Source organism: Chanodichthys erythropterus, chromosome 10, assembly GCF_024489055.1.
Source record: "Chanodichthys erythropterus isolate Z2021 chromosome 10, ASM2448905v1, whole genome shotgun sequence".
Classification (NCBI taxonomy): Eukaryota; Metazoa; Chordata; class Actinopteri; order Cypriniformes; family Xenocyprididae; genus Chanodichthys; species Chanodichthys erythropterus.
The window spans coordinates 20,732,450-20,760,093 of record NC_090230.1 but is presented as its reverse complement, the minus strand read 5'-3'; the positions used below and the strand labels follow the sequence as shown (position 1 = coordinate 20,760,093).

At 34.0% G+C, this 27,644-nt stretch overlaps 3 protein-coding genes across 5 annotated transcripts; all 3 read left to right on the top strand.

Moving 5' to 3' along the window:
- Positions 1–6,335: 6,335 nt before the first annotated feature.
- On the top strand, positions 6,336–11,522 carry LOC137027897 (natural killer cell receptor 2B4-like). Its single transcript, XM_067396504.1, has 6 exons — positions 6,336–6,518; positions 8,242–8,580; positions 8,739–9,032; positions 9,516–9,635; positions 9,758–9,825; positions 10,043–11,522. Exons 1-6 carry the CDS (start codon positions 6,473–6,475, stop codon positions 10,091–10,093), a joined length of 918 nt encoding a protein of 305 aa, XP_067252605.1. The 5' UTR covers positions 6,336–6,472; the 3' UTR covers positions 10,094–11,522.
- Positions 11,523–13,730: 2,208 nt separating this feature from the next.
- On the top strand, positions 13,731–16,916 carry LOC137027899 (CD48 antigen-like). 2 transcript variants are annotated; one of them, XM_067396507.1, is made up of 6 exons: positions 13,731–13,808; positions 14,479–14,615; positions 14,780–15,109; positions 15,537–15,815; positions 15,922–16,044; positions 16,221–16,916. In XM_067396507.1, exons 2-6 carry the CDS (start codon positions 14,573–14,575, stop codon positions 16,271–16,273), a joined length of 828 nt encoding a protein of 275 aa, XP_067252608.1. In that variant the 5' UTR covers positions 13,731–13,808; positions 14,479–14,572; the 3' UTR covers positions 16,274–16,916. The 2 variants fall into 2 exon arrangements, with proteins under 2 accessions (XP_067252608.1, XP_067252610.1); XM_067396509.1 differs by having other exon boundaries at positions 13,790–13,808; positions 14,541–14,615.
- A 4,451-nt stretch (positions 16,917–21,367) lies between these two features.
- Positions 21,368–24,936, top strand: LOC137027898 (CD48 antigen-like). 2 transcript variants are annotated; one of them, XM_067396506.1, is made up of 5 exons: positions 21,368–21,587; positions 21,748–22,077; positions 23,328–23,636; positions 23,831–23,856; positions 24,097–24,936. In XM_067396506.1, exons 1-5 carry the CDS (start codon positions 21,545–21,547, stop codon positions 24,190–24,192), a joined length of 804 nt encoding a protein of 267 aa, XP_067252607.1. In that variant the 5' UTR covers positions 21,368–21,544; the 3' UTR covers positions 24,193–24,936. The 2 variants fall into 2 exon arrangements, with proteins under 2 accessions (XP_067252607.1, XP_067252606.1); XM_067396505.1 differs by having other exon boundaries at positions 23,737–23,856.
- The last annotated feature ends 2,708 nt before the right edge of the window (positions 24,937–27,644 follow it).

Below are 27,644 nucleotides of genomic sequence, written 5' to 3'. Positions count from 1 at the left end.
TAGTGACACTTTATGGCAAAAAAACCTTTATGGCAACAATGGCAACATTTTATTTTGACTTTTTTATTAAAAAATATTTATTTGAATAGGGCAACATTTGTATTTTAAAACCTTTATTTTTCATTCTACAATATTTCTATGATTAAATCGCTGACTCCTCCCCATCAGCCAATCACTGTGTGTTTACTCCATAGCAACGAGGTCAACCCCGCCCTTACTCTTAGCTTAAGACTTCAGTCTATTCCTTAGTAAAAGTTGGTCTCAGGTTTTAAGAGAAAACTCTTAGCTAAGAACTTTTACTGCTATTTAGGAGAAATGTTTTGTGAATACGGCCCCAGATCTTCTGAAGTTTAGTGAGACAGGACATAAATGGACACCAGGGGGTGATGTTTTCAACATGTTTTTATGATGCTGTTTCTGTGTACGCCTCGCTTACAACCCCACTTAACAAATGCAAAAAATTCTCGACAGATTTGCACATTTCAAAATATGCGAAATGTGTTATGACAACAAACCAATGATAGATGACTTTCCATGGAGTTCGAAACTATTGTTTGAAAGGAGCATGATCATATAATCCTGCTAATCACAATACAAGATTAAACATATAAACATGTATGCTCTGTGATCATGCGACATGACGTAATGATGCAAAGACGAACAGCAGCATGCTCGAATTTCCTGCCGAAACCACCAGTAGGCCTATTGCTTTTAGAAAACATTATTACAAGTTTACTGTTGTGAATCAGGCTATAGTATGGACATAGTTTTGAACACCGGCTGGTTATGTACTTGCTGATCAAAAACTTTAACAAAATTTTGGATTATTTTTAACTAAGAAAGGTTACAGACTGTACTTTTAATGTGTTTCCCCCTTATCTTAAGGAATATATTCACTTTTAAACTCATTCAGTAAAATTATGAACAGTGGGATCTGGTTATTCTTTTTAATAATTAATAAACAACTGAAAATCTTAAATGTTGAGTTCATTTTTGTTAATTTGTATATAATGCCCATTTAAAAGGTCAATGTGAATTATGTCAATAAAGCTTAGACGCCTACTTCTATATTTTGTATATTGAAAAGAGTTTGTTATGACACACAATAAATTATATGAGTGAATACACAACATTGCCTTTGTCATTGTGAATAAAATAATCAAACGAGTCACAGATATGTCCTCTCTACCTTCACTTTTATTTTCCTTCTTCACTTTGGTCGACTGAGTCAGCTTTATGAGATCAACAGAGCCTCTTCTGTCCCTCATAGATTTGTTTTAATTTGATTAAATTTAAATATGGTTTTCTCCCTAACTGAGGTCTGTAAAACTTTCCTTTGGGCATCTATCTGACATTCACACAAAAAGACTTTGCGCATGAAGTTCATTTGATCTGTAATTTTAGATGCTCCACAGTTTTGGTACCCTTCCCCCACAGACCATCTGTCAGTAATGTATACAGACGGCAGGTGGGCCATACTGTGATGTCTTTTGTTGTTTTGTTTAATAACTGAGTTCAAAAAGTGGTGTCTGGAAAATAGGCAAATAGTTTTATTATTATTATTATTATTTTAATATCGGGAAAACATCAACAGGATTCAGTCAAGTACTCATGGAAAAGATGAGTCTGGGTTGGGAAGATACTAATGGGGCACAGTAAATGGCTCTGTCCGAAATCGCATACTTTACTAAAAAAAAAATCAGTATGTGACAAAAGAAGTATGTCCGAATTCACAGTACTCATATTCTGAAGTGTGCATACGATGGACACTTTACTATCCCTCGAGGCCACAGGAGAGGATTTGTGAATGGCAGTGAAGCAATGTAACTGACGCTGGTAGGTCACATGATGATAACGACAAGGCTCCGATAACTCCCCAACTACACCCTTTCACCATTTGCAATTCAAATTTTTTTTTCATGACTGGCGTGGGGACCTGGAGGACAAAACATCCATAGAACTGATATCACCTGATAGAAAGTAAAACAAAGACACTTGTGATCTATATTCATCACCTGCTGCAGTATTTCAATCATCAAAAACAACGGGACATTCCAAAAAAAGTACCTAATGTATTAAACAGTGTCATTAAAAGATCATATTCACACCTTATTGATGATGCATACTATATTCAGGCAAGCAGATGAGCCCAGAGTATGAACACAGTGCACCAAATGTTGTTTTCTTAATCATGTTTTTCTATGGAAATCATTTAACGAGTATGTGTTGCATTTATATTCTGGTTTCATCTGCTCATCTGTACATAGTGTGCATCATTAATAAGGTGTATAGCCTACTGAATTTGGTTTTTTAATATCACTGTCTTACTACATTAGTACTAAATACAAACCTGGTAAAAATTACTGGTGGGCAATGGAGGACAGCTGAACTTAAGTCATTCATATTACTTTTTTTTGACCCAGATATGTGATTAGATTATGTTGTTATTTTTTTATTTGTTTATTGTTGTTTTTTGGTTGACATGACATGACATGACCAGAGTTGTAAGAATGGTTTCACAGGATGTGTGTGTATAAACAAGTGAAAGGGGCGATGCAAACATTCACACAACCCACAGACATGGGTTTTCCATCCTCATAAAGTAACTCAATGCTAATCCACTTAGAATCAGCTATCATATCATTTAGATGTCTTTATTATTTTATGCACTCCCTAGCCCAAAAAAGTATCTGTTTACATTTAAACAGGCAAATACTTAAAGGGGGGGTATTAATGCTATTTCATGTATTCTGACTTATTTAAAATGAAGGGAGAATATCTCGTGTAACTGTGTGTGATACCCCCTTTTAGTCTATGACTGGATCATTATTGCTGTAATTATTATGTTTCTAGCATGTTTATACATTTGGCAAAAGTTCTTTTAACCCCAATTGATGGAGTGTGTAGCTTTTAATTTCTTAAACGACCATGTAGGAAGACATGTCATGGCCATATTCCAGGATGACAATGTCAAGATTCACCAGACTCATATTGTGAAGGAATGGTTGGGAGGGAGCATGAAGAACACTCTAAAAAATTACTGTAAAAAAAAAAAAAAAACGAAACTAATTTACGCAGTAAAATACCGTTTTCCATTGAAACAGCAATATAACATTAAAACAATGCAACAATTTTCGAGAAATTAGCCTATAGGTTATAGGTAGAGTATAATTTCTCGAAAACGACTAATAATATTACCCAGAATGCATTGTTTATGATATATTACTGTTTCGATGGAAACAGTATTTTACTGTGTAAATTTGTTTTGTTTTGTTACAATTATTTTTTAGAGTGAATCATTTTCACACATGAATTGGCACCAGACCTTAAATTCATTGCAAGTCTTTGGGATGTGCTGAAGGAAACTTTACGGAGTGCTTGACTCTTGCATTACATACTCTTGCATACAAGATCTTGGCCAAAAATGTATGGAAATAAATGTTGTGATGTTATTTCCATGAAGAGGTGCATCAGTTTTTGGTTAAGATCTTGTATTGACAATGCAAGAGGGGAGCACTCTGTAAAGTCTCCTCCAGCACATCCCAAAGACTTTCAGTGAATTTAAGGTCTGGACTCATGTTCATGTGTGAAAATGATTGGATGTCAGAATCAAAATGCAAAATGAAATTGTTTGCTCCCCTGTGGTTGGTTGCTTAGGTGGTAAACTCGAAGGGGGTATAGCGAAAATGACTCAACTGACTTAGAGTCAGTTGAGTCATTTTCGCTATGCCCATTTTTGCTGTACCAAATGCAATAAATAGAATCAGTTGAGTAATTTTCGCTATGCCCATTGTGGTAGTGCATTGACAGCTAATGTTGCAGGCACCTCCTCGGCATGGCAGAGTGGGTATTTGTTCCCCATAGCGTCATCTCAGATGTAGTGTAGTTCCCATTCAAAAGGGAACGTCTCATGTTACGAATGTAACCATGGTTCCCTGAGAAGGGAAATGAGATACTGCGTCTCGTTGTTATGACTCAGGCCTTCTTGCTCGTCTCCTTCAGACAAAGAAGTTGATGAAGTACATTGCTGGCACCCTTTTATACTCATGGGTGTGCAGTTAGTGAAAATCATGGACTGTCATCGGACAAAGAAATCATCATTTTTAGATGCCTGCTCATATTCTTTAATCTAAATAATATCTCCTACCTCTTGCAGTGACATCTCTTCTCTGATGACGTGTTTACTGGCACAGGACGGGACAACCTGTCACTCATATGAGATTGACCAAAACCCAATCATCCAATCAAATCCCCCTGGACAAAATCAAGTCCCGTCCTACATTTTTTCTTGTTTGAGATGCCATTTCACTCGGATATACGTCACAATAGAGGAGAAAAGACTATCAGTACTTCTGTTTCATGTCAACCTTAACTTCAACATACTATGCAGGAAATATGTTATTCCAGATCATAAGAGTATGTTGTCTTTTTTTGATCAGATGCAGGAACTCGTGATAGAAGACTGTCATGGCTGATAGATGATCTTATGATGCTTTGTCAAAGATTGTGTCAGCAGAATTAAACCTGTATATAATAAACCCATGGTGTTAGCTGAAGCTGAGGAACCAGCCTACACATTGATGATTCAGGAATTCAAATTTTACTGTAAACAGTTTGTATTTGTAGTGATGTGGACAAAATGTTATCTGTTTATACCAGTATGGAGCCATTTCCTGATAATAAGATGCTTTTCTCTGACATTAATTCAGCAATAACGTGTTAAACATTTTAATAATTGCTGTAGACTTATGTATTCAATGACAGCAGTGCGAGTAATAACAATTAAAACTAAGTATCATTTTTGATATTTAACTTATAAAATAAAATTTAGTAACTATTTATTCTTACTGGTATTCAGTTTTTTCTCATTAGTTAGTAAACTGCTACAGATGTGAAGGTTTTCCACAACAATCTCTTGCTAAATTTTAAAGTTCATGCTGATGTGATCTCTCACCTGCATGGCTGCGACAAATAAGAACAAGCATGTTTTCAACAGACATCACAAATCTACATGCAAATCCAAAGCGCTAACTGCTAGTGCTCATCTCATCTATGCAAAGTATGTCGCTGGGCATTTTTTATTTCATTGGATTTGCTGTTGCATTTGTGCAATTCTTCACATAACCTCAGTTTTGTTTTTGTTGTTGTTTTTTAGTTTTGCAAAGAAGAAAGAAGTTCTTCATGCACCTTGACATACTTTCCGGCTGGGTTTCTGAGTCAAAGCGAGATGTGCTGAGGTCTATGCAGCTATTGACTGAAGGCTATTTATTGCATGTGGTAGGTGTTCTGTAAGCACTTACGTGTGTGGGGGGGCTATTGGGTTTAGCTGAAGGTGCAACTTGTCCATCAACTTTGACAGAGTAAACAGCCTTGCAGGCTTAAAACTAATGTTTTGAGTTAAAATAGCCAAATGTTTTGCAGGTCAAGATGATCAACCTTGATGCAGAATTAACTGAAATGGTTATCAAAATACTAGGATCTGTTTAAATGAACCTGAAAAAAAAGTAGTACAGAAAGAGTTCTTTCAACAAAAATACAAGCTATAAACTTTGCTTTTAAAATCTTTTAAGAAGATACAGCACACAAAATCTTACATTTATAAATCAATATCAATAAATGTCATCTGGACCCTTGCTTCCCACACACTTGTTTATTTAGCGAAATACCCACAATACTTAGCCTACATATTTAGCAGTGACATTGTTAGGCTTTTCTATTTACAACGAAGTAAGCTGATTCCCAGCAAAAAAATACGATAGCATCACAATATAAAAATGTAATATGTAACAATAAAGTTTATAATGGCTTCATAAATTAATTAAAAACATAAAAAAGAAACATACAACTAATGCACATTCTTTGCTCTACATTTTCTAGAAGCAGAAGTGTTGTTATTTTGTGTAATTAATTTAGAGAAGACACACCACCATCATTCTCCGACGAAAGTGACTTGAACGCACCTACCGTCGAACACACGACTTCCCACCTCGTAAATACGAACTTCCCAGGAGGACTTGAACGAATCATAAAACCTCAGACAGAAATAAGGCAAGCTACTCGTTTTAACGGCGTTCGCGTTTACGTGATGATGTTTCAGAACGCTGCTTTCCACATAAACCCTTAAATAAAACGTAGAACTCCATATGCAAATGGTGTTTTTCTGGACTTCATTTAAACGTATAAATGACTAATTAAATAACTAAAAAGCGGTGGCAGAACAGTATGCGGGTAAAATTATTCAATAAATTGTATCCTAATTCAGTAGAATAGTTTAATGTAATTTCTTTGGTGTTTAGCACTGCTTTTTTGGAGAGGAGGAGGAGGTTCAATCAACGAACGGTCAGCTGAAGTAACAAACCCACAATCATGGAGGTGCTTTAGTAAGACACGCTTTTCTGTGTAGTTTACCGAACTTTTTGTTTTCAGATATGTTGGGTTTTTTGCTTCCAGGCTGTTTGGGATATTAACAAATATGGCGGTTCATGCTTTTTTCTGTTTTTGTCTATGGCTTTTGGGTGGTAAGTTATGTTTTTTATTATTATTCTTGTAGGCTATATTTCTACAGCCAGTCAGTCAATTAAAAGTAGCTATGCCTCGATCATCTTCACTGTTTACTGAATTTCTGCGTATAGGACTTTGACCCTGAAATGTTACGGACCAGTTCACTCAGAACTAAATAAGGGCTTTAACGACACTATTATCAAGTGCAATTTATAGCCTAATATATATATATATATATATATATATATATATATATATATATATATATATATATATATATATATATATATATATATTTGTTTTTTTTTTTTTTTTTTTGTTTTTTTAAATAAAACAATATTTACCAAAATATATAAAACTTAATGTACATGCGATATTTGCTCACTTTAAAAGAATAGTTTCACCCAACAAGGCACATTATAATAATTTGGTCGGTTCCAAACCTTTTGTAGTGGAACACAAAAGAAGGATTTTGTAGTTTTCTGCATTTTTACATTCAACAAAAGTGATTCATACAGTAGCATCAAAGAAAATGAACCCATATTTAACAACGACAGTGTAATCGTGACAGAATATACTTTTTTGGGTCAACAACAGGGGATCTGACTGATTATTAATGTAACATCAAATGGTTATTATTATATTTCAGTTGATCTGATAAAATGTTTATTGAATGCAAAGTTGCTTTGGGTAAAAACAAATGAATTTGACAAATGAATAAATGTAAATGTTTAAACAAACATTTCAAGTTCATTTAAACTGAAAAAAAAAAAAAACTGTTTCTGTGGTTAATATTGGGCTATTTATAATGATTAATACTGATGTTTTTTTCATCAGTTTTATTCAAGCTTTTGCAGATTTAATACTGACACTCCCTACACTGACAATCCCTACTTGCACTGTAAAAAAGAATTTGGTTTAACTTAAAGTAAGTTACCTGGTTGCCTTAAAATTTTGAGTTTATTCAAATTAAAAATGAGTTAATACAATGAAGGTGACTGGTTTAATCAACAGAAACTCAAATATTATGTTAGCTGAACTACATTGATTATCTAAGTTGATTTGACAAAAGAACAAATGTTATGATAACACCTTATGAAAAAAAAATTGTACAGTGTGAAAGAGATTAAGCTCACCAACAGTAAATGGTAAAAGGCTGATTTACATATAGGGAAGTAATACTGCATCAAAATTGTCATAATTTCTTCACCCTCATGATTGTTCATGTATGACGTTCTTCTGCGGAAAACAAAAGAAGAACATTAAGATCCAAACAACATTGACTTTCACTATATTGACAAGGAAAACACAGAATAACAACTTTTGTGCTCCACATATGAAAGTCAGTCATACGGGTTTGGAACGACATGAGGGTGAATGAATGATGACAGTATTTTTATTTTTGGATGAACTGTCCCTTTAAGTGATCTTATTTTAGTATTGTTAGACCGGTAATGTCAGGATAAAGCTTTGTACTTTTGCTAGAGGCTTTCTACACTGCATGAGACAAAGCGATCAATGCTTATCTATTTGTCCCTGTGTCAGAAATAGAACTGGGCATCAGTGTACTGTCAGAGCTTTGTTATGTTGTGCAGCATCCAGTGTAGAAAAAACACTTCAGGGTTCTATTGGCTTTTGTCGCATTAAATCGCCCAGCTTGCATCCGGTGTAGATACATTGTTAGGTTTAAGAAATTATAAAGGAGTTTTATTTGGTTTTGTGCCGACTCTTTTCTTCCAGGTGTGTCTGGAGTTTATACAGATGAAATCAATGAGATGATATCAGTGATGGAGGGAGATTCTGTCACTCTAAACACTGATGTTACTGAAATACAGAGAAATCATCTGATAGTGTGGACATTTAAACTGAACAGTTCAGAGACTCGTTTAGCTCAAATCTCTGAACAGATCATCTCTATATATGATAGTGAGAATGAGAGATTCAGAGACAGACTACAGATAGATAAGCAGACAGGATCTCTGACCATCACAAACATCAACAGATTACACTCTGGACTGTATAAACTACAGATCATGAATAAAGACGTCAAACGCAAGAGTTTCAATATTTCTGTCTATGGTGAGTAAATTGAATCATGTTAAAAGGTTTTCATTTTAAATCATATTCAAATCTGACCATGTGAATTTGTATTTACTGATCTATGATGATTGAGGATCTTTACACATTATCAGTTAATTATTGTTTTTGAATTATGTTTTTCTTTCATGTTTTTTAAGGTATTCTGACTGTTCCTGTCGTAATCAGAGACTCTTTACAAAATTCTTCATCATCAGGATCATCCAGATGTTCACTGCTGTGTTCAGCTGTGAATGTGAGTCATGTGACTCTCTCCTGGTACAAAGGAAACAGTTTATTGTCCAGCATCAGTGTGTCTGATCTCAGCATCAGTCTCTCTCTACCTCTGGAGGTGGAATATCAGGATAAAAACACCTACAGCTGTGTGCTGAGAAATCCCATCAGCAACCAGACCAAACATCTGGACAACAGTGAACTTTGTCAGCCAAATTCAGGTATGTCTGTATTAGGGGGTTTTCACACTGGGGACATTAACTGAAAGTCGCTTTCAGTTTCACCTGAATTGTGCCACACTTCCACTGCAATCAAACTCAGGCCACCTCCTATATTCCCAGGTTCGTTATCACAGTGCACTCTTTTCATGCTGATTCAAACTAAGCTGCCAATCTGAAAGTTCCCTTAGAGTCCATAATTGATCTTATTAATAATAATGTCCTGCTGGTTTATCTCTCAAATGTTTTTTTGTTTTTTTTTGTTTTTTTTGTTTTATTATCATTATTATTAAATGAAGTAGTTAAAATCAAAGTTGAAATAAACATTCAAAGATTGAAAAATTGTGAGTAAAAATAAGATTAGGTGAGTGCTAGCATTAGAATCTTTTAAATAATGTTCTATTAACAACAAGAAAACAGGACATTTAACTATTCAGTGTTTGAACATTTATAACATTTTGACTGTTTGTGTTTTATCCTCCACAGAGTCCAGCCAAACTTCATCTCTCATTGTTGTATCTCTGTTGTTACTGCTGCTGTTGCTCACAGTTGTAGTTGTGTGTATCTTCTGTCACCGCAGGAAATACACACAAGCAAAACAAAAGGGCAAGTATTATGTACAACATGGAAAATTAATATTTTATTACAAAAGTAGTTGTTACAAATGTCAACAAATCCTGTAACCTCAATTTCAGTTTCATATTTTTATTATAATTATTATTAAACAGCTCAGACTAATGAAGAAGAGGTTGATTATACTGATGCGACATTTATTAAACACAGAGCTCAGGATACGGTAAGATATTCCTTTTATTCTCGGCACTAAATCTCTTAAATGAAAGCTTGCTAAAGCTAGTAAAATACTAGTGTCTGCTTGTTTTTTATATACATGATATTGTATAATTAAAAACTCACACATTATACACTATTTAATTGTTCTTAATGTGCTGATGCTTGTTTTCTTTTGTGAAATGAGTAATGAAATCATCCCTATACAGTTCATTTCATTACAGGAGGCTGATGGACGAGATCAGACGGTGTATTCAGAAGTCGCTTTGAGATGATGCATATTCAGGCTTTTTTATCATTTATCATACAGATCAGTTTATTACAGGACAGATCATGTTGAGTTTTATGTCCGTATGTAGCAAAGTTATACCTCAAACTTAAAGTACAAATGCACTGATTGAAGCTCTATTTGCTACTGATGATTGAATTTAATTTTTAAGCTTTTGCTGAAAGAACTGAATCTTAAGAAACTGATAAAAACAGATGCTTCTTTTTCAGGGATTTTCAGGGTCTCATACACATGTAATATGAGGCTAAATATGTTCAGTACTGTATGTGTGTTAATGGCTCCCTCTGCCGACTGTATGAGAGACTTACAGGAATGTTTTTTGTTTGTTTGTTTGTTTGTTTGTTTGTTTTTTAACAGGAATCAATGTTATAATGGGTTTGGCTGGTTAGCATGGTCATGTTAGCCTCTGCTAGTAGATAAACATAACCACAAAGCATCTTTCAAAAGTGTGAATAATTTGACTGAATGATTTCATAAGCCCTGCTCTATACTACAGACAAGATCATTAATACAGGTCATTTTTAATTTATTGCTGTGCCAGTATTTGTAAATATCAGTTCAAGATGGTAATCTCAGATTCTTTAGATTACTAATGACATTTAGTGGTGTAAACTGTGTAGGAGTTTACACATTTAACATTGTAATGTAATATAATTGACAAGAAAGAAGTTTGCATTCAGAAGTGAACTCTTCAGTCCAGGTACTTAGCCAACATGTGATGTTATTGATGAATGTGACGCATTTATTTTCAAAGGTGTTGTAATGTAAAACCTGGTAAATAGTGCACTATTTAAAAAAGTTTTTGCAATGTCCATCAGTATTATTTATGTCTGTATAATGTGGTTAATTTATGGACACCAGATGAAAATATGATAAACATCAGTAACATCTGAATGAGTATCTCCTGACAAACCCAGTTCAAGTGATTTAATATGACTGATGATTTTAGTTTTAGCTTTATTCAGATTGTTTGAGTATAGTCATTTTACTGATGTGCTGACGCCTAATGGCTGCTTGTCACTTTATTATTATTTTTATTTTTTAAGCCTGTTTGTTTTTTTGTGATATTTTAGGCAAGAAGATGCTATTTACTGAACATACATTATTAAACATTCTCTCTGCACTGATAATGTCGTCTCTATGTCACAGTGAAGCCCAGATGTAGAGGCTGATCAGGAAACAGCATCAGTATCTCTATAAAATGATATAGCTATACTGCTGTCCTACGAATTCTAATCTTATTTAAATGTATGTATCATCTTTTATGTCAATTTCTGAAATGTAATCAGTAAATTCAGTTAGAATCACAAGACAAGCTGTTATAACCAACCAAATGAGAATAGTATCATCAAAACTCATGCTTGTAAAACATTGTTATAATGAAGTTTTTGGTGAATCAACTAAATCCTCTTTTATACGAATGAAGTAAATTGACTGTAAATAAAGTCTTATTCTAAAACATTGTCTCTGTACTGATTACATTTATTATTATGATTTTTCCCACCTTATGCTACACTAACAACCAGATGGAGGGAAGAGTAATTATCAGAGAATATTATTAGCTCCTGTTGAAATGGTCACATCCACATGTAATAACTCATTCTCACCAGCAGAGGTCAGTGTCACAACAGTAATGACCATCAATCTTCAACTGTCTTTGGACGTTCAGAGTCAGACTTGTGGTGCATTCCAAACGGGATATATCGCCCTCTGAAGGGCACTTCGGAGTGAAAACAATCATGGCCGCCATATTGAGGGGTCGTTCCAAACCGAAGTGCTCAAAACTGGCGACTTCAAAGGGCCCTTCGGAATGAAGGATTTCGAAGGGTATAACTGATGGACACTTCGGGCTCCCATGATCCTTTGCACAGGGAAGATGTTTGACGTCACAGAATGGGAACAAGAGGCTCAGAGTTTGATATTAACTATATTGTATTTTTACATACTACTGTAATATTTATACAAGTTAGATTTGGTACATTATTATGGTCAAAACGACATTGTACTTCAACAAAAATATTTTACAGCTCCCTTTATCAGTCCATTCAAATGTTTCAAATACATAGACACAATATACATGGTGCGATAAACCTAAAATAAATAAATAAATAAACTAACATTAAACAAAGGGTGCAGCTTGCACAATCTACTCCTCTTTGATCGTCTCCTAAGATGATGCTGAAGTGCGTTACGAAAAAAGAGTTTTTTTACCCCTACACCCTTCATCCCTTCGAAGCTCTCACTCCGGAGGGTAAACCCTCTGAAGGGATTAGGCCATAGGGATGAGCCTTTCCGAATGGAACGCAGGGTTGTGCTCTGAGTTCAATGTACGTGTTTTCATGTGTAGATGTGGGTTAGACACGATTGTGTGTATCTGTAAGTGTAAAATGTGTGGGTTTTTTTCTCAAACACATAAACCTCATAATGAGACCATCAGTGTGTGAAAGATCAGCTCACAGTTTAAATGTGCTTTCATAGCAGTCTTATGTTGAAGTTGAGTAACGTGTCAATCAGAATGACTTCCTCTCATCTGTTCCTCTTCCTGTGTGGTGAGTAAATAGGAAATCACTTTCATAGTTTGTTCACTTTTTATTAGTATATGTGGAGTGTTTACTGACACAGAGTTTGTTTAATAGATCATCTCTGTATAAATAACATAATTTTGTGTCTTGTAAACTTTTATATCATCTCTTTAGGTGTCAGTGATGGAGGGAGATTCTGTCACTCTAAACACTGATGTTACTGAAATACAGAGAGATGATCTTATAGTGTGGATGTTTGGACCTCAAGCCTCGAATAGCTGAAATTCACAGACAGAACATCTAGATGCCACTGGTACATTTGAGAAAATACTCCGGATAGACAGTCAAACTGGATCTCTGACTATCAGAAACATCAGAGGCTCCTCACACTCTTCATCATCATCATCATATTGTTCATTGCTGTGTTCAGCTGTGAATGTGGGTCATGTGACTCTCTCCTGGTACAAAGGAAACAGTTTATTGTCCAGCATCAGTGTGTCTGATCTCAGCATCAGTCTCTCTCTACCTCTGGAGGTGGAATATCAGGATAAAAACACCTAAAGCAGTGTGCTGAACAATCCCATCAGAAACCAGACCAAACATCTGGACAACAGTGGACTCTGTCACACATGTGCAGGTACTACAGCAGCAACATTTTCAACATTTTCTTTCTAAATGTGCAGTTCATATTGTCTGGATGGAGTCCGACCGTCTATTTTCTCTTTTTATTACAGAAATGACAGATAATTCATTTAATTTCATATTCATTATAACAGTAGTTTGTGTGCTGCCGCTGCTCATTTCTGCATGTGTTTTACTGTTGCTGGAAGAAAAACAGCCGGAAAAAAACAGAGGGCAAGTATTACTACACCTGATAGAACATTAAAATGACTCTTTATATGCAAACATTGTTTTAAAATTAAGAGCCAAAATTGAATTTGTAACAATTTTAATGATTTAGAAATAAAAATGCTTACTATAATCTAAAATATAATATCAGTGTGAAATGTCAGAAAGCAACACCTGATGATAAAAACACTGAAAATCTCCATGTGTTTGTGTTTGTAGATCAGAAAAGGCTGTCAGAATACACAGAGGTCATCTACCGTCTTCAGATCTGACACACTGATCATCTCCTCATTCAACACTGACTTCACCAAAAACATAATAGGTTTTTAGGTTAGAAAATGTATACATTATTATAAAAGTGTAAAATGCATTTGATATAATGAAATTAAATGTGTTCATCATGTAATTTGGTGCCATTAGATGAATCTGCCTACTAAAATTGTACTAAAACTGTGTCACAGACATAAAATTAAATCAACCTTTGATTTCTCATCTGTGTGTTTTATGGTGTTTTAATTGAAAGTTATTTAAAGTTCAGCCTATATTTTCTCATTTTGAAGATTAACCTGTTTTATTCCAATCATTTTTGCGTAAAAACATTTGAAAGAGACTCATCATCATTATATTGCATGTGTTTCAGCATGTTTATGAGATGTTTCGTCATAAGATGCAGCATCTGAACTGAACGCATGTGGTTTAATGTTCTGTCCGGATGTTCAGCTGATGTTAGACGATGTGTGTGTGTGTTCATGAGAGTGTGAGATGTGCCGTTTATTCTCACAAACACAAAGAAACCTTCTGAGAACCTCTTAGAGAAATAACCTGAAATAAGAGTTTTCTAAAGAAGAGCCATTCAGAATGATGTTGTGAAAGTAACATTTTTATGTCTGAGATGTGCAGTGAGTTTCTGAAATATTAAGAGGAAGATAAAGAATACAGTGAACTTAGTCAAAAGAGAAACAGAAAACAGACAACTAAAACCAGTTTGCTTTTGGTTTAGTAATATAGACTTGAGAAATAGCTGAACTTTCTAATCAGGAAGTTACTCTTCTGTGTCTGAAGCGACTCTCGTCTGGACGTTTGTTTCTGTCACAATGTCCTCTCATCTGTGCGCTCTGATCCTGTTTGTCTTGAGCGGTGAGAAACTCTTCATACTTTTAATCAGCAAATGTGGAGCATTTATTTGAACACAAATTCATTTCCACAAGAGATAAAAATGCATGTTTTACCTTTTATACATGATTAAACTCCAGGAAATGAGATTATATAAAGTCTTTGTCTGAAAATATTATATTTTTCAGGTGTGTTTGGTGACACAGATGAAGTGAAGTCAGTGTCAGTGATGGAGGGAGATTCTGTCACTCTAAACACTGATGTTACTGAAGTACAGAGTAATGATCAGATACTGTGGATGTTTGGACCTCGAGACACTCGTATTGCTCAAATCTTTAAGCAGATCATTGATATGTATAACAGTAATGAGATATTTGGACACAGACTCCAGATAGACAGTCAAACTGGATCTCTGACCATCAGAAACATCAGATCTGAACACTCTGGACTTTATAAACTACAGATCATCAGTGACATCAGAGGAACTTCATACAAGAGATTCAGTGTTACTGTCTATGGTGAGTAAAGTGAATAAATTGTACTTTTTCTCTTTTGTGTTTAGTGTTCGGCAGAGACACAAAAATGTCACTGAAGATCATTTTTATTTACTGGTTTTATGTCATATTTTAAATGTTTAATTAAGAAATAATATAATTATTTTAATGTACTGATTTATAAAAAAATATAAATCAGGAAACTCTTGTGTTACTATTGAATTTTCTTATATTCAGAAACATCCATCAAACTTTACAAATATTTGTAACTTCAGATATCAATTATAACTTTCAAAGTAACTGTGTCTGATTATCTTGTTTAGTATCTTGGAGTTGTTCTGTGCATATTTTTTTCCATTTATTAACTTAAAATTATTAAAAGTCGTCAGATACTTCATCAATAATATATATAATATATATACTGATAAATCTGTTCTTTGGTGTTTTGCAGCTCATTTGCCCATTCCTTTCATTACCAGAAACTCTTCATGTTCATCATCATCATGTTCATTGTTGTGTTCAGCTGTGAATGTGGGTCATGTGACTCTCTCCTGGTACAAAGGAAACAGTTTATTGTCCAGCATCAGTGTGTCTGATCTCAGCATCAGTCTTTCTATACATCTGGAGGTGGAATATCAGGATAAAAACACCTACAGCTGTGTGCTGAACAATCCCATCAGCAACCAGACTCAACATCTGGATATCTCTGAACTCTGTTGGTATTGTTCAAGTATGTCAGCAGCAACATTCTCGACTTATTTGCTTTTTAAATGTGCAGTACTCTCAAGATGAAGTCTGACTGAAAGGATCAATTATTTTCTCTTTGTTTATTACAGATATAAGCACACCTTCATATTTTATACTCATTATAACAATAGTTGGTGTGCTGCTGCTGCTGCTCATTTCTGCATGTGTGTTTTACTGTTGCTGCAGGAAATACAGCCAGGAAAAACAAGAAGGCAAGTATTATTATTATTAATAATTACTAATAATACTTTTTTATGCAATTGAATTTTAAACATTTATTTAATAGTTCTAAAATGAAAAGTATGCTTATTATAGGATATAAAATATATCATTATGAAATGACAGAAATCAGGACCTGATGAAAATCTCCATGTGTTTGTGTTTGTAGATCAGAAAAACCTGTCAGAATACACAGAGATCATCTACCGTCTTCAGATCTGACACACTGATCATCACTCATCATTAATATTCATAACAGTAAACAGACTCAAACTAAATTTAAAGATTTTTAAGATATTTACTAAATTAAAAGAGATGACATGAATGCGAAAATACAAAACAAGTACTGTTATTTTATTATGCATTTAATCTCCTCTTTTTATGTCATTTAGTATGCTTATAATTTTTTATTTCCATTATCATTTATATAATGTTTGGATGCCTAGATTATTGCATTATGCTTCAACTAGTTTCTGATTCATATCATGTTTATGTATCACCCTTGCTTTAATTATTTTCTTGTTTTGTGCAAGTGTAAAAGTATTTCCAGACAATTGAAACAGAGCAAAGGTCCTTGTGTAACCACAATAATAAAAAACTTCACACTGACCTTCTTCCGAAAGGAAGCATGCAGATGCTAAACATAGAATGACATTACACTTGTATTTCACTTTCCTCTTGAGAATCTCATCTGTGTTATTTTTGTATTTGCTTCACCAATCAGTCACTAATTAAAATAATTCCTTCATCACCAAATATCAATGTCCAACTTGTATTGTCTGCTGATTTCACTTTCATCAACAATCTAACAAAACACAGTTGTGTATCACTACATGATAAAGTGACCTGTGAGTGTTACAGCTCAAGAACTTGACATCTAAAGCAGTGATTTTCAGCCTCTTTGACTCAAGACTGCCCATTATCCACAGTCCCCCCGATTTTCAGTCATCTTGAGAACCCTTGAAAGTTTGCTGAAATGCCCTGGTTGCAAATCACTGCATCTAAAAGTTTATTTACAATTTTGTCATAATCAAAATGTGCTGACAGTCCCTTAAAGTATCATAAAACATTTCAAATATTCACAATATTTCCCAAAGCATTTTTATATAACCTATTTGACTATATTAGTTATTTTAAAACTTAAATGTGAAATGCATGGAAAACCACTTGTCCTCTTTCACCTACTTTCATCTACACCATAACATTTACTATTATGTATTTCTACTCATTTTCCAAATTGTTTAATGTTAGTTTAAATTACTTTAAATGTATAATTTATTTGTAAAGTCAATTTTATTGATTTATTTGTAAAGTCAATTTTGTTGAGAATGACTCAATTGTTTTTTCTTATTTCTTTTTTTTGTAGCAATTTCACAAGAGTTTCACAGGATGTGGCTTGAAAGCGAGAGATTGAGGAAATGTAAACTGTCACACAACACAGAATTGTTTTTTCATTCTTTGAAAGGGATAGTTCACTCAAAAATGACCATTATGTTATTGCTACCCCTCATGATCTTATAAACCTGTATGAATTTCTTTCTACTGTGAAACATAAAGAATATATTTTGATAAATGTCTCAGTGTTATTGTCCATATGTAAGTCAAAGTGGGCCAATGTTGTTTTGAAAGATAATGTGCTGTGGTCTTCTCTAAGAATATTGATTGTATGGGGTATGCATGTGTGTGGTTTGGAGGACTTAGGTGAAGAACAGCTTGTCAACTTTAACATCAGAGTAAACAGTTTTACTGCAAAACTATGTTTTTTCTTGAGTTGAATAGGAAAGGTGGTCTGGTCGAAGTTATTTGCTTCATAATTTGTTAAATATGGATATTTCTGCACAAATGCATCTCTTCACTTCAGAAGGACTTTATTAACCCTCCCAGAACCGTGTGGAGTAGGTTTATGATGGATATGGATGGATTCCCACTCACTGCTAAAGCTCAGATGTGTCTGGATATTTAGTAATATAACTCATATTGTGTTCATCAGAAAGAAGAAAGTCATATATACCTAGGATGACTTGAGTGTGAGTAAAGCTTGGGCTCATTTTTTTTTTTTAAAGTGAACTAATCCTTTAAAAAAAGTTTTCAGCAGATTATTAGGGGCTTTAGCTGCTAAAAACATTTGGGCATAAGCCTCGGAGTCGGAAGCCCAACCCTTGCGCCCCCAACCACGATCGAGTTGACTGAAGTGTGCTGTTAGTCAACATCTTTTGCTTTTCCATCAGAAGTGGTTTGCAAGTTTTATGCTTCTAAATCTGAGCTGTTAAAGAAGATGCTTTACACATTTTTCTTTTTTTGCTTGTGGCTTTTAGGTGGTAAGTTATACCTTTATGTTTGTCTTCAGTGTTTGTAGTCATATTTCATATTTCACTTGTTTATATTATTAAAAATATATATATATATATATATTCATTTATAGTATAACTATTATATTATGTCATTTTTGACAGTTTATTTAAACGGTTTAAATCTTTTGCAGATTTGAAGTTGACACAGCAGCAGCTTCAGACAAATAAGCCGTATTTGAGCAGCTCACCAACAGTAAACAGTAAGTGTGAGATCTTGACAAAGAGTGACAAAATCCTTAAATAAAAGATAAACCAATAAAGCCAAAACGTACGACAGTTGAGGTAGATCCACAGGTGGTGTATTTGTGAGTTAGATGGTAGCAAAAACCAAGTAGGCCTAATCACAGTCTGATATTGATCTAAATAAATATAGATTAGATATAATTTTAGGTGGTTAGTGGTTCTCATCTATGACTTTAATATTTCACAAATACATTTTTGGAATTAAATGTAGTAAGAAATAAAACCTTTTTTTTTTTTTTTTTACGATGTGAACATGCATTGTTGATGCCTGAATGTTTTGATAAAGCATTTGATTTGCTGTAGCCACATTATAATAGACATCCAGTTTAATAATAGTAGTCTGTCTACAGACCTACATTACACCGCTTTGTGAAGAGCAGCATCAAGGTTCACTTCTGAATGGTTGGTGCCAGATTTGATAATGATGTGGCATTTTCTCTAAGGCAAGTTTACAATGTGGGTAATACCTGATTGGTAAGTGTTAATTCGGTGGCACACATCTAGTTCGTACCACTTTAATTAGAACATTTTTAGAAAAAGTGCAAATGTAAAGTGTAAGCAACGGCTCCACAATAACAACACAGTGAAACATTTAATATTTACTTTTACAAATAATTGGAATTTCAATATTCTTGATATGAAAATTTGAAGATTTTTCTAGGAATCTTTTAGTCTGCATTTACATTGCTCAATGCGTATCTATTTTGACACGTCATATTTTTGTCCAGTCCATACGGTTATCACTATGTCTGACAATCATTGCTATTTCGAGAATGAATCCCTTAAACTTTGCAGTGTGTAACTAGCCAGTGGTCCTCTTAGCAGCATAAAAAACAAACTATAATTAAAATTCTGAATGAATTATACAGCCTAAAAAGCATGCAAAGACCCATTGTAATCAGTAAAAAGCTGTCACTCATTGCGGTCTCACAAAGATCTGTTATAATCAATAATGTTGTCTACACTGCACAATGAATCTCTTACTTACATCATGTCATGATAGGATTTGCGAGTGTGCACAACTCAGCACTGCCAAAATAACTCTGTTTTTTGACAGGTCAGTGTATTCTGACTATATTAGACACCCCTGATTGCCTGTTGATCAACAAACGTGTCTGTGATTGTCTACATTGTTCACCGCTGCAAAAACATGTAATTAGAAACATGTGATGTTCTCCAGAGCGCAAACACAAATACACACTGGAGTGTTTTTGCCAAATCTGTTTTGTCAATAAGATATTATTACAGTAACAACTGAGCAAAGTTATTTGTTTTTCAGCAACAATATTTTACATAATTTTATAATAAATACACAGCACCAGTCATTAGCCCCTTTCCCAAATACAGTCCTTACTGGTAAATTATCAGTAGCTCATTCTTATTTATATTAATTTTGTTTTGAAAGTTTATGATGAAACTCATCAAACATGTCTAGATTTTTTAATTGTGCTGATCTCAGCATCAGTCTCTCTCTACCTCTGGAGATTCAGTGTCTGGATGATTCCAACGTGATGATTCATACCGCTGTGTCGTGTCTTATTCATTCACCAACCGGACTAAACACCTCAACATCACTGATCACTGTCGGACATGTTCAGGTACATCAACACATCAACAGCACCACTTTTAACATATTTTTGTATTTCTAAATGTGCAGTTCATACTTTCTAGATGAAGTCTGACTAAAAGGATCAATCATTTTCTCTTTGTTGATTACAGAAATGACCAAGAGTTCATATTCCATGCTCATTATAACAGTAGTTTGTGTGCCGCTGCTGCTAATTTCTGCATGTGTGTTTTACTGTTGCTGGAAGAAATACAGTCAAGAAAAACCAGAGGGCAAGTATTACTGCAACTGACAGGACAAATACATACTCTTTATATGCAAATTAGTTTTACAACAAAAATCCAAAATTGAATTTTTAACATTTTCAACAAGTTTTAAAATAAAAGTATGCGTATAATAATTAATAATATGAGATCAGTGTGAAATGCAGAAAGCAGCACCTGATGTTAAAAACACTGAAAATCTCCATGTGTTTGTGTTTGTAGATCAGAAAAGGCTGTCAGAATACACAGAGATCATCTACCGTCTTCAGATCTGACACACTGATCATCTCCTCATTCAACACTGACTTCACCAAAAACATCATGCAGTTTAACAAGGGTTTTAGGTTAGAAGATTTATGCATTAACATAAAAGTGTAAAATGCATTTGATAATGATATGTGTTCAACATGTAACTTACAGCCAGTAGATGAATCTGCCTACAAAAAATATGAATTGTACTAAAACAGACAATTAAATCAATAAACCTTTGATTTATCATATGGGTTTTTTATGATGCCTTGATTGTTATTTAATGTTCAGCCAATCAGTATTTCAATCATTTAATCAAAACATTTGAAAGAGTGTGTGTGTTCCAGCACATGTTGGCAGCATGTTTTGTCGTCAGATCTTGTGTTATTGAGGTCAGTAAATGCAGCATCTGAACTGAACGCATGTGGTTTAATGTTCTGTCCGGATGTTCAGCTGATGTTAGACGATGTGTGTGTGTGTTCATGAGAGTGTGAGATGTGCCGTTTAATCTAACAAAAACAACCAAACCTTCTGAGAACCTCTTATAGACTCAGAAATAACCTGAAATAAGAATTTGTAAAGAAGAGCAATTCAGAATGATGTTATGAAAGAAACATTGTTTTGTCTGAGTTTCTGAAATATTAAGAGGAAGATAAAGAATACAGTGAACTTAGTCAAAAGAGAAACAGAAAACAGACAACTAAAACCAGTTTGCTTTTGGTTTAGTAATATAGACTTGAGAAATAGCTGAACTTTCTAATCAGGAAGTTACTCTTCTGTGTCTGAAGCGACTCTCGTCTGGACGTTTGTTTCTGTCACAATGTCCTCTCATCTGTGCGCTCTGATCCTGTTTGTCTTGAGTGGTGAGAAACTCTTCATACTTTTAATCAGCAAATCTGGAGCATTTATTTAAACATAAATTAATTTCCACAAGAGATAAAAACGTTTTACCTTTTATACATGAATAAACTCCAGGAAATGAGATTATATCAAGTATTTTTCTGAAAATAATATATTTTTCAGGTGTGTTTGGTGATTCAGATGGACTGAAGTCAGTGTCAGTGATGGAGGGAGATTCTGTCACTCTAAACACTGATGTTACTGAAGTACAGAGTAATGATCAGATACTGTGGATGTTTGGACCTCGAGAAACTCGTATAGCTGAACTCTATAAGCAGAACATTGATATGTTTAAGAGTAATGAGATATTTGGAGACAGACTCCAGATAGACAGTCAAACTGGATCTCTGACCATCAGAAACATCAGATCTGAACACACTGGACTTTATAAAATACAGATCCTCAGTGACATCAGAGGAGTTTCATACCAGAGATTCAGTGTTACTGTCTATGGTGAGTAAACTGAATGAAATTGTACTTTTTCTCTGATGTATGAGTTTGGTGTTCGGCAGAGACAGTAAAATATGTTTTATGATAATTTTTATTTATTGGTTACAGGGAACTACAAAATTAATATTATTTTATAATATTATTTCTTATTTTATATCATATTTTAATATCATATTTTAATTGTTTAATTAAAAAAAATGAACTATTTTAATGTGGTTCTGTTTTGTTTTTATAAATGTTTATAGAACCCCCCCCCCCCCATTTATTAAAAAAAATAATAATTATTATTATTATGATAAAAACAATAACAATCATAATACTAATATTAAATAAACAAATAGAATTATCCACACATATAACCACACACTCATGATCAGATTCAAGCCACGATCATAATGACATTAACACACAAGGAGCACTGACATATTCAGAAAAAAAAATAATGAAGGGATCCTAAATCACAGAAAATATACCAGTGTTGCCCTTAAACGTATACCTGATTTTTTCCAAGTGAATGAAGCTCATAACATCTTTCAGCCAGTCATCAAAAGATGGAGGGAGTTTTTGTTTCCACAGCAGGAGAATGCGCCGTCTAGCTAATAATGTTAAGAAAGCAAAAGCCTTTGCAGTATTTCAGGCAAACCAGTGACCTTTGGAGGAAGTCCAAAAAATGCAACCAAAGGACAAGGCTCAATCTGTTTCTTTGTCACTAAAGAAAAACAATTGAAAATTGATAGCCAAAAAGAAGTTATGGACGGACATAACCAAAACATATGCATTAAATCTGCAGGGGCCTGATGGCAACGATCACATAGAGGATCAATACCAGGCTTGATTTTTGACAACCTCACTTTTGTCCAATAAATAGTAAGGAAAGAATCTAAAAGAAAATGCATCAAGAAACTCGCCTTCTTGTGTTACTCTTGGATTTTTCTTGCAGTCAGAAACATCCATCAAACTTTACAAATGATTAGAACTTTAGAAACCAATTATAACTTTGAAAATAATTGCTTCAGTTTCTCTTCTTTAGTATCTTAAAGTTATTGTGACACATCTGTGCATATTTTTATATTTATTGATCTGCAATTATTAAAAATCCTCAGATGCTTTATAAATAATAAATCTAAGAAATTATACAGGATTTATAATCTAGTGTCTACACTGTAAAAATATGTTTAGGTTGAAGTAAAACATTTACCCAGTCTATTTGAATTTTGGAATCCCTTCATACTTTTTACATTTATATTTTCCAGCTCCTCTTCCCATACCTGTTGTCACAAGTAACTCTTCAAACTGTTCTTCATCATCATCACCATCAAGATCATCAGTGTCCAGATGTTCACTGGTGTGTTCAGCTGTGAATGTGAGTCATGTGACTCTCTCCTGGTACAAAGGAAACAGTTTATTGTCCAGCATCAGTGTGTCTGATCTCAGCATCAGTCTCTCTATACCTCTGGAGGTGGAATATCAGGATAAAAACACCTACAGCTGTGTGCTGAACAATCCCATCAGCAACCAGACTCAACATCTGGACATCAGTCAGCTCTGTCACACATGTGCAGGTACGTCAGCAGCAACATTTTCAACATATTTTCTTTCTAAATGTGCAGTTTATACTGTATATGAAAACCGACTGAATTTACAATTTTCTCTTTATTACAGGAATGTATAGCCAGCCTTTATATTTTATACTCATTATAACAGTAGTTTGTGTGATGCTGCTCATTTCTGCATGTGTGTTTTACTGTTGCTGCAGGAAATACAGCCGAGAAAAAACAGAGGGCAAGTATTACTATTATTGCTAACTGACAAAAAACAAAACAAAACAAAACAAAACACTTTTTTATGCAAGTTAGTTTTACAACTAAGAGCCTAAATTGAATTTTAAACATTTTTAATAGTTCTTCTAAAATTAAATGTATAATATAGGACTAATATAAAATATATTATATCAGTTTGGAATATCAGAAACAACACCTGATGTTAAAAACACTGAAAATCTCCATGTGTTTGTGTTTGTAGATCAGAAAAACCTGTCAGAATACACAGAGATCATCTACCGTCTTCAGATCTGACACCGCTGATTATCACTCATTAATATTCAAAACAGTAATGTGAAATTCAAAAACAGACTCCAGATGGACAGTCAAACTGGATCTCTGACCTTCAGAAACATCAGATCTGAACACTCTGGACTTTAAACTACTGATCTTCAGCGACATTAGAGGAACTTCATGTGATTACAATATGACTTTAAGATTTTTAAGCTATTACCAAATTAAAGTTGAGATGAATGAGAAAATACAATAGAAGTATTGTTATTTTATTATGCATTTAATACCTTCTTTTTATATAATTTAGTGTGCTTATACTTTTTCATTTCCATTATCATTTCTTTCATGTTTGATTGTCTATTGATTATTGCAGTTATTTTTCAGCTAGTGTCCGCTTCATATCAGATGTATCACTCTTGGTTTATTTTCTTGTTTTGTGCAAGTGTAAAAGTATTTCTAGACAACTTAAAAGAGGGCGAAAGGCCTTGTGTAACCACAATAATAAAAAAATTTACACTGACCTTCTTCCGAGTAAGACCCATATCTATATTTAACTTGTTTTTTACCTTGCAAGGGCTCGCTACATCAATTATGACTTAAGCACTTGTACTTCACTTCTCTCCTGAGATCTCATCTGTATGCTTTTTGTATTTGCTTCAGCAATAAATCATTGATTCAAATTGTTCCATTATCCACAAATGTCATTGTCCAGTTGGACTGTCTACTGATTCAACTTGATTTAACGAGCCTATACTTATATGTAGCCTATACTTTTGTTATAATCTCATTCGACTGAAGAAAGAAAGACAAAATTCTTTGATGACATTGGGTGAGTATAAGGAAATTACTTTTAATTTTAATTCTGAAGTGAACTAATCCTGTAAAACAGATCTATTTAATGCGTCTGTGGTTAGATGTGAAAACAGCGCCCACTAGTGGTGTCTCTGTATAGTCTACCCGTCTTACTAAATGACCTCTAAAATTGGCGTTTCAAAACACTATTTGCTTCGAAACGTTTGCGATTTCATTTGTTTTGAACCAATGGTGCGGAGCGTGTATCAAATAAACTGCAAAAGTCACATGATTTCAGTAAACGAGGTTTTGTTAGGCTATCTTGTGTCAAAACGTGTTGAAATTTCAGTAGTTATGCCTATAAAACCTTTTATACAGACATTTAATATTATTAGGTGATTTGTAAATTACACTGAATAGATTACATTTTCAATAAAACATTTGCAATGTGTTTGTAAAAGGTGTTTTTATTTATTTATGGTCTGAGTTTTTGTTGCATGTTCACTGTTCTGACCAGCAGGGGTCACTAGCGTGTCACGTTCGAACGCTTCGAAACTGAATCATTTTCCGAAGCAATTAATTCAAAGTTTCGAAAAGCTTCGTTTATCTGGTAAAGTTTCAGTAAGACAGCACAGAGCTAAAAAAAAAAAAAAAAAAAAAAAAAAATCTGATGGGAAAATCTGTTTTTGAGAGAGTTTATCAGAAGGATGACCTGTAAACATAAACATAACAAAACTTTTTGATATAGATTTGGCTATTTAAAAAATATAAATTCTCCATATGTACAACAATGTAATATTAGGACAACAAAAAGTCAGACCTATGACCCAATCTTGCACTTCGGTAAAGTTGGTTTTATATTCACACATTCGGACATCCGTATTCAATAGTCTTGTTAATCACACTACATTGGACATTCAGTGGACATTCACAAGTAAATATGCCATTAAAACAATACTTGCCTATTTTGATCGACTGTGAAAAATGTTGTAAGTTGACAATCGTTGGTTGTCAATATCATGTCGCTGCTTAAAATTCGCAAACATTAATTTATTGCACATTTATTGGAAAGTCTGAATTTATCAGAAGGCCGAATGTGCGAATATAAAACCAATTTTACCCAAGTGTCCTGAAATAAATAAGTGTGTTCAACATCGGCTGCGGCTGGATAACGTACTAGGGTTGATTTCTTGTACCCCTTTCCTTTTTTCTTTTGTCTCTTCCTATCACGTGATCATAAGCGGTTAGTTTTATTTCCTGTTTGTTTGTTTTGCAGTCAGCGGGTGAGAAACTAACGCTTATATTCTGTTGACATTATAAATTATATGACTATAAACTGTTACGAGATCACATCAGACCGACAGTTAGTGAAAATAAGGACCTACTTTATTGCAGCAGATGGTAAAACAGTAGCCCAGGTAATAAAGTTTGTGAAGATAACAGGATGGGAATAGTTTACAGTTTTTGCCGTTTGATGGTGGAGATCATGGATGAGGAGAGAGATGACATGAGGATACACACACCTCGACTTGATGGCGGTGATGTAATCTTATTTTATAATAGGCTACATACAGGGAGACGCTGGAGATTATGTGACACTGAAGCTTCAAAGTGTGTATTGTTTTCAGAGAAACACGTGATCAACGATCAACTTTCCAGTCACGTGAATGCTTCACCCAGACCACTACTCTACAGGTTTATAGAAGTTCAAGTCCATTCACTAACATACACTACAATAACATATATTCTGTCATATAAGCAGTATAAAGAATATAGAATAAGATCATCATTTACTTATTAAATTGAATTTATTGCAACATGTTAATATGTGAATTGTGTTATCAGAAAATGCAACATTTTTTCTGAAACAACTATAGATAAGAGGCTTCATTTCTCACTCCCTAGCTGGAACCATGAAGGCGTAGCAGCACACAAGGAAAAAAAGCTAGAAAAAACGTTAGATCCTTGAGACCAGGCAGTGAGGGTAGGCGAGGTGTGTGCTTATATGTGTTTAGATGAGATGAAGATTGGTGCAGGAGTGGATGATGGCTGAATGAGTGCAGGTGAGAACCAGGAGGGATGCTGGGAAATGTAGTCCAGAGTGTGAGTGAGGGAGCATAGCCGTGAAAGAGGACCAGTGCACTTGTGACAACTACATTGCCTTTGTCATTATAAACAAAACATTCACAAAATTCATTATCATTGTTACTGTCTACAACAAATGTCAAGGTAAAAGTTTAGTTACTGTGTAAAATCATGGTTAGTTTCCTGAATGGCTGTTTTTGTCTTGTAGGTCGATGTGTCTTGTACGTTTAGATTTTATGACTTGAATGGAATTTTGTTTTCTTTTAATTTTTCATGTGGTTGTTTTGCACAAACGTTGCATAACTGATTTGCATACAATTTTAAATTGTAGTCAAACACGAACATTTTATTCAAATCATAAGTTATTTGCATAAACAGTTGTTTAATTTGCATAAACAGTCGAAGGGTTAACCTTGTGTGACTGTCACTCCAACTAACTGCAATAACTGCTGATAAACATGTTTTTTGCACATTTGTACAGTATATAAACATTTTCATTTATGTTGATCAATTCTCATGGTGTCTTTTCAGTATTTGACCTAAAGTTTAGTTTATATTGTTGCGTGTTACTTTTGTTACTCAAAATATATTAAAACATATTTCTGAAGGCATTATTATATAATCTAACTTGTTATTAAT

Excerpts from the sequence above, each read along its gene's own strand:
- LOC137027897 (XM_067396504.1), top strand. The coding sequence starts at position 6,473 with ATGGCGGTTCATGCTTTTTTCTGTTTTTGTCTATGGCTTTTGGGTG. Across the intron at positions 8,581-8,738 it reads TTTCAATATTTCTGTCTATG|GTATTCTGACTGTTCCTGTC; the intron begins GTGAGTAAATTG and ends ATGTTTTTTAAG. Across the intron at positions 9,636-9,757 it reads CACACAAGCAAAACAAAAGG|CTCAGACTAATGAAGAAGAG; the intron begins GCAAGTATTATG and ends ATTATTAAACAG.
- LOC137027898 (XM_067396505.1), top strand. The coding sequence starts at position 21,545 with ATGTCCTCTCATCTGTGCGCTCTGATCCTGTTTGTCTTGAGTG. Across the intron at positions 23,637-23,736 it reads GCTCTGTCACACATGTGCAG|GAATGTATAGCCAGCCTTTA; the intron begins GTACGTCAGCAG and ends TCTTTATTACAG. Across the intron at positions 23,857-24,096 it reads CAGCCGAGAAAAAACAGAGG|ATCAGAAAAACCTGTCAGAA; the intron begins GCAAGTATTACT and ends TTGTGTTTGTAG.
- LOC137027899 (XM_067396507.1), top strand. The coding sequence starts at position 14,573 with ATGTCCTCTCATCTGTGCGCTCTGATCCTGTTTGTCTTGAGCG. Across the intron at positions 14,616-14,779 it reads GATCCTGTTTGTCTTGAGCG|GTGTGTTTGGTGACACAGAT; the intron begins GTGAGAAACTCT and ends TATATTTTTCAG. Across the intron at positions 16,045-16,220 it reads CAGCCAGGAAAAACAAGAAG|ATCAGAAAAACCTGTCAGAA; the intron begins GCAAGTATTATT and ends TTGTGTTTGTAG.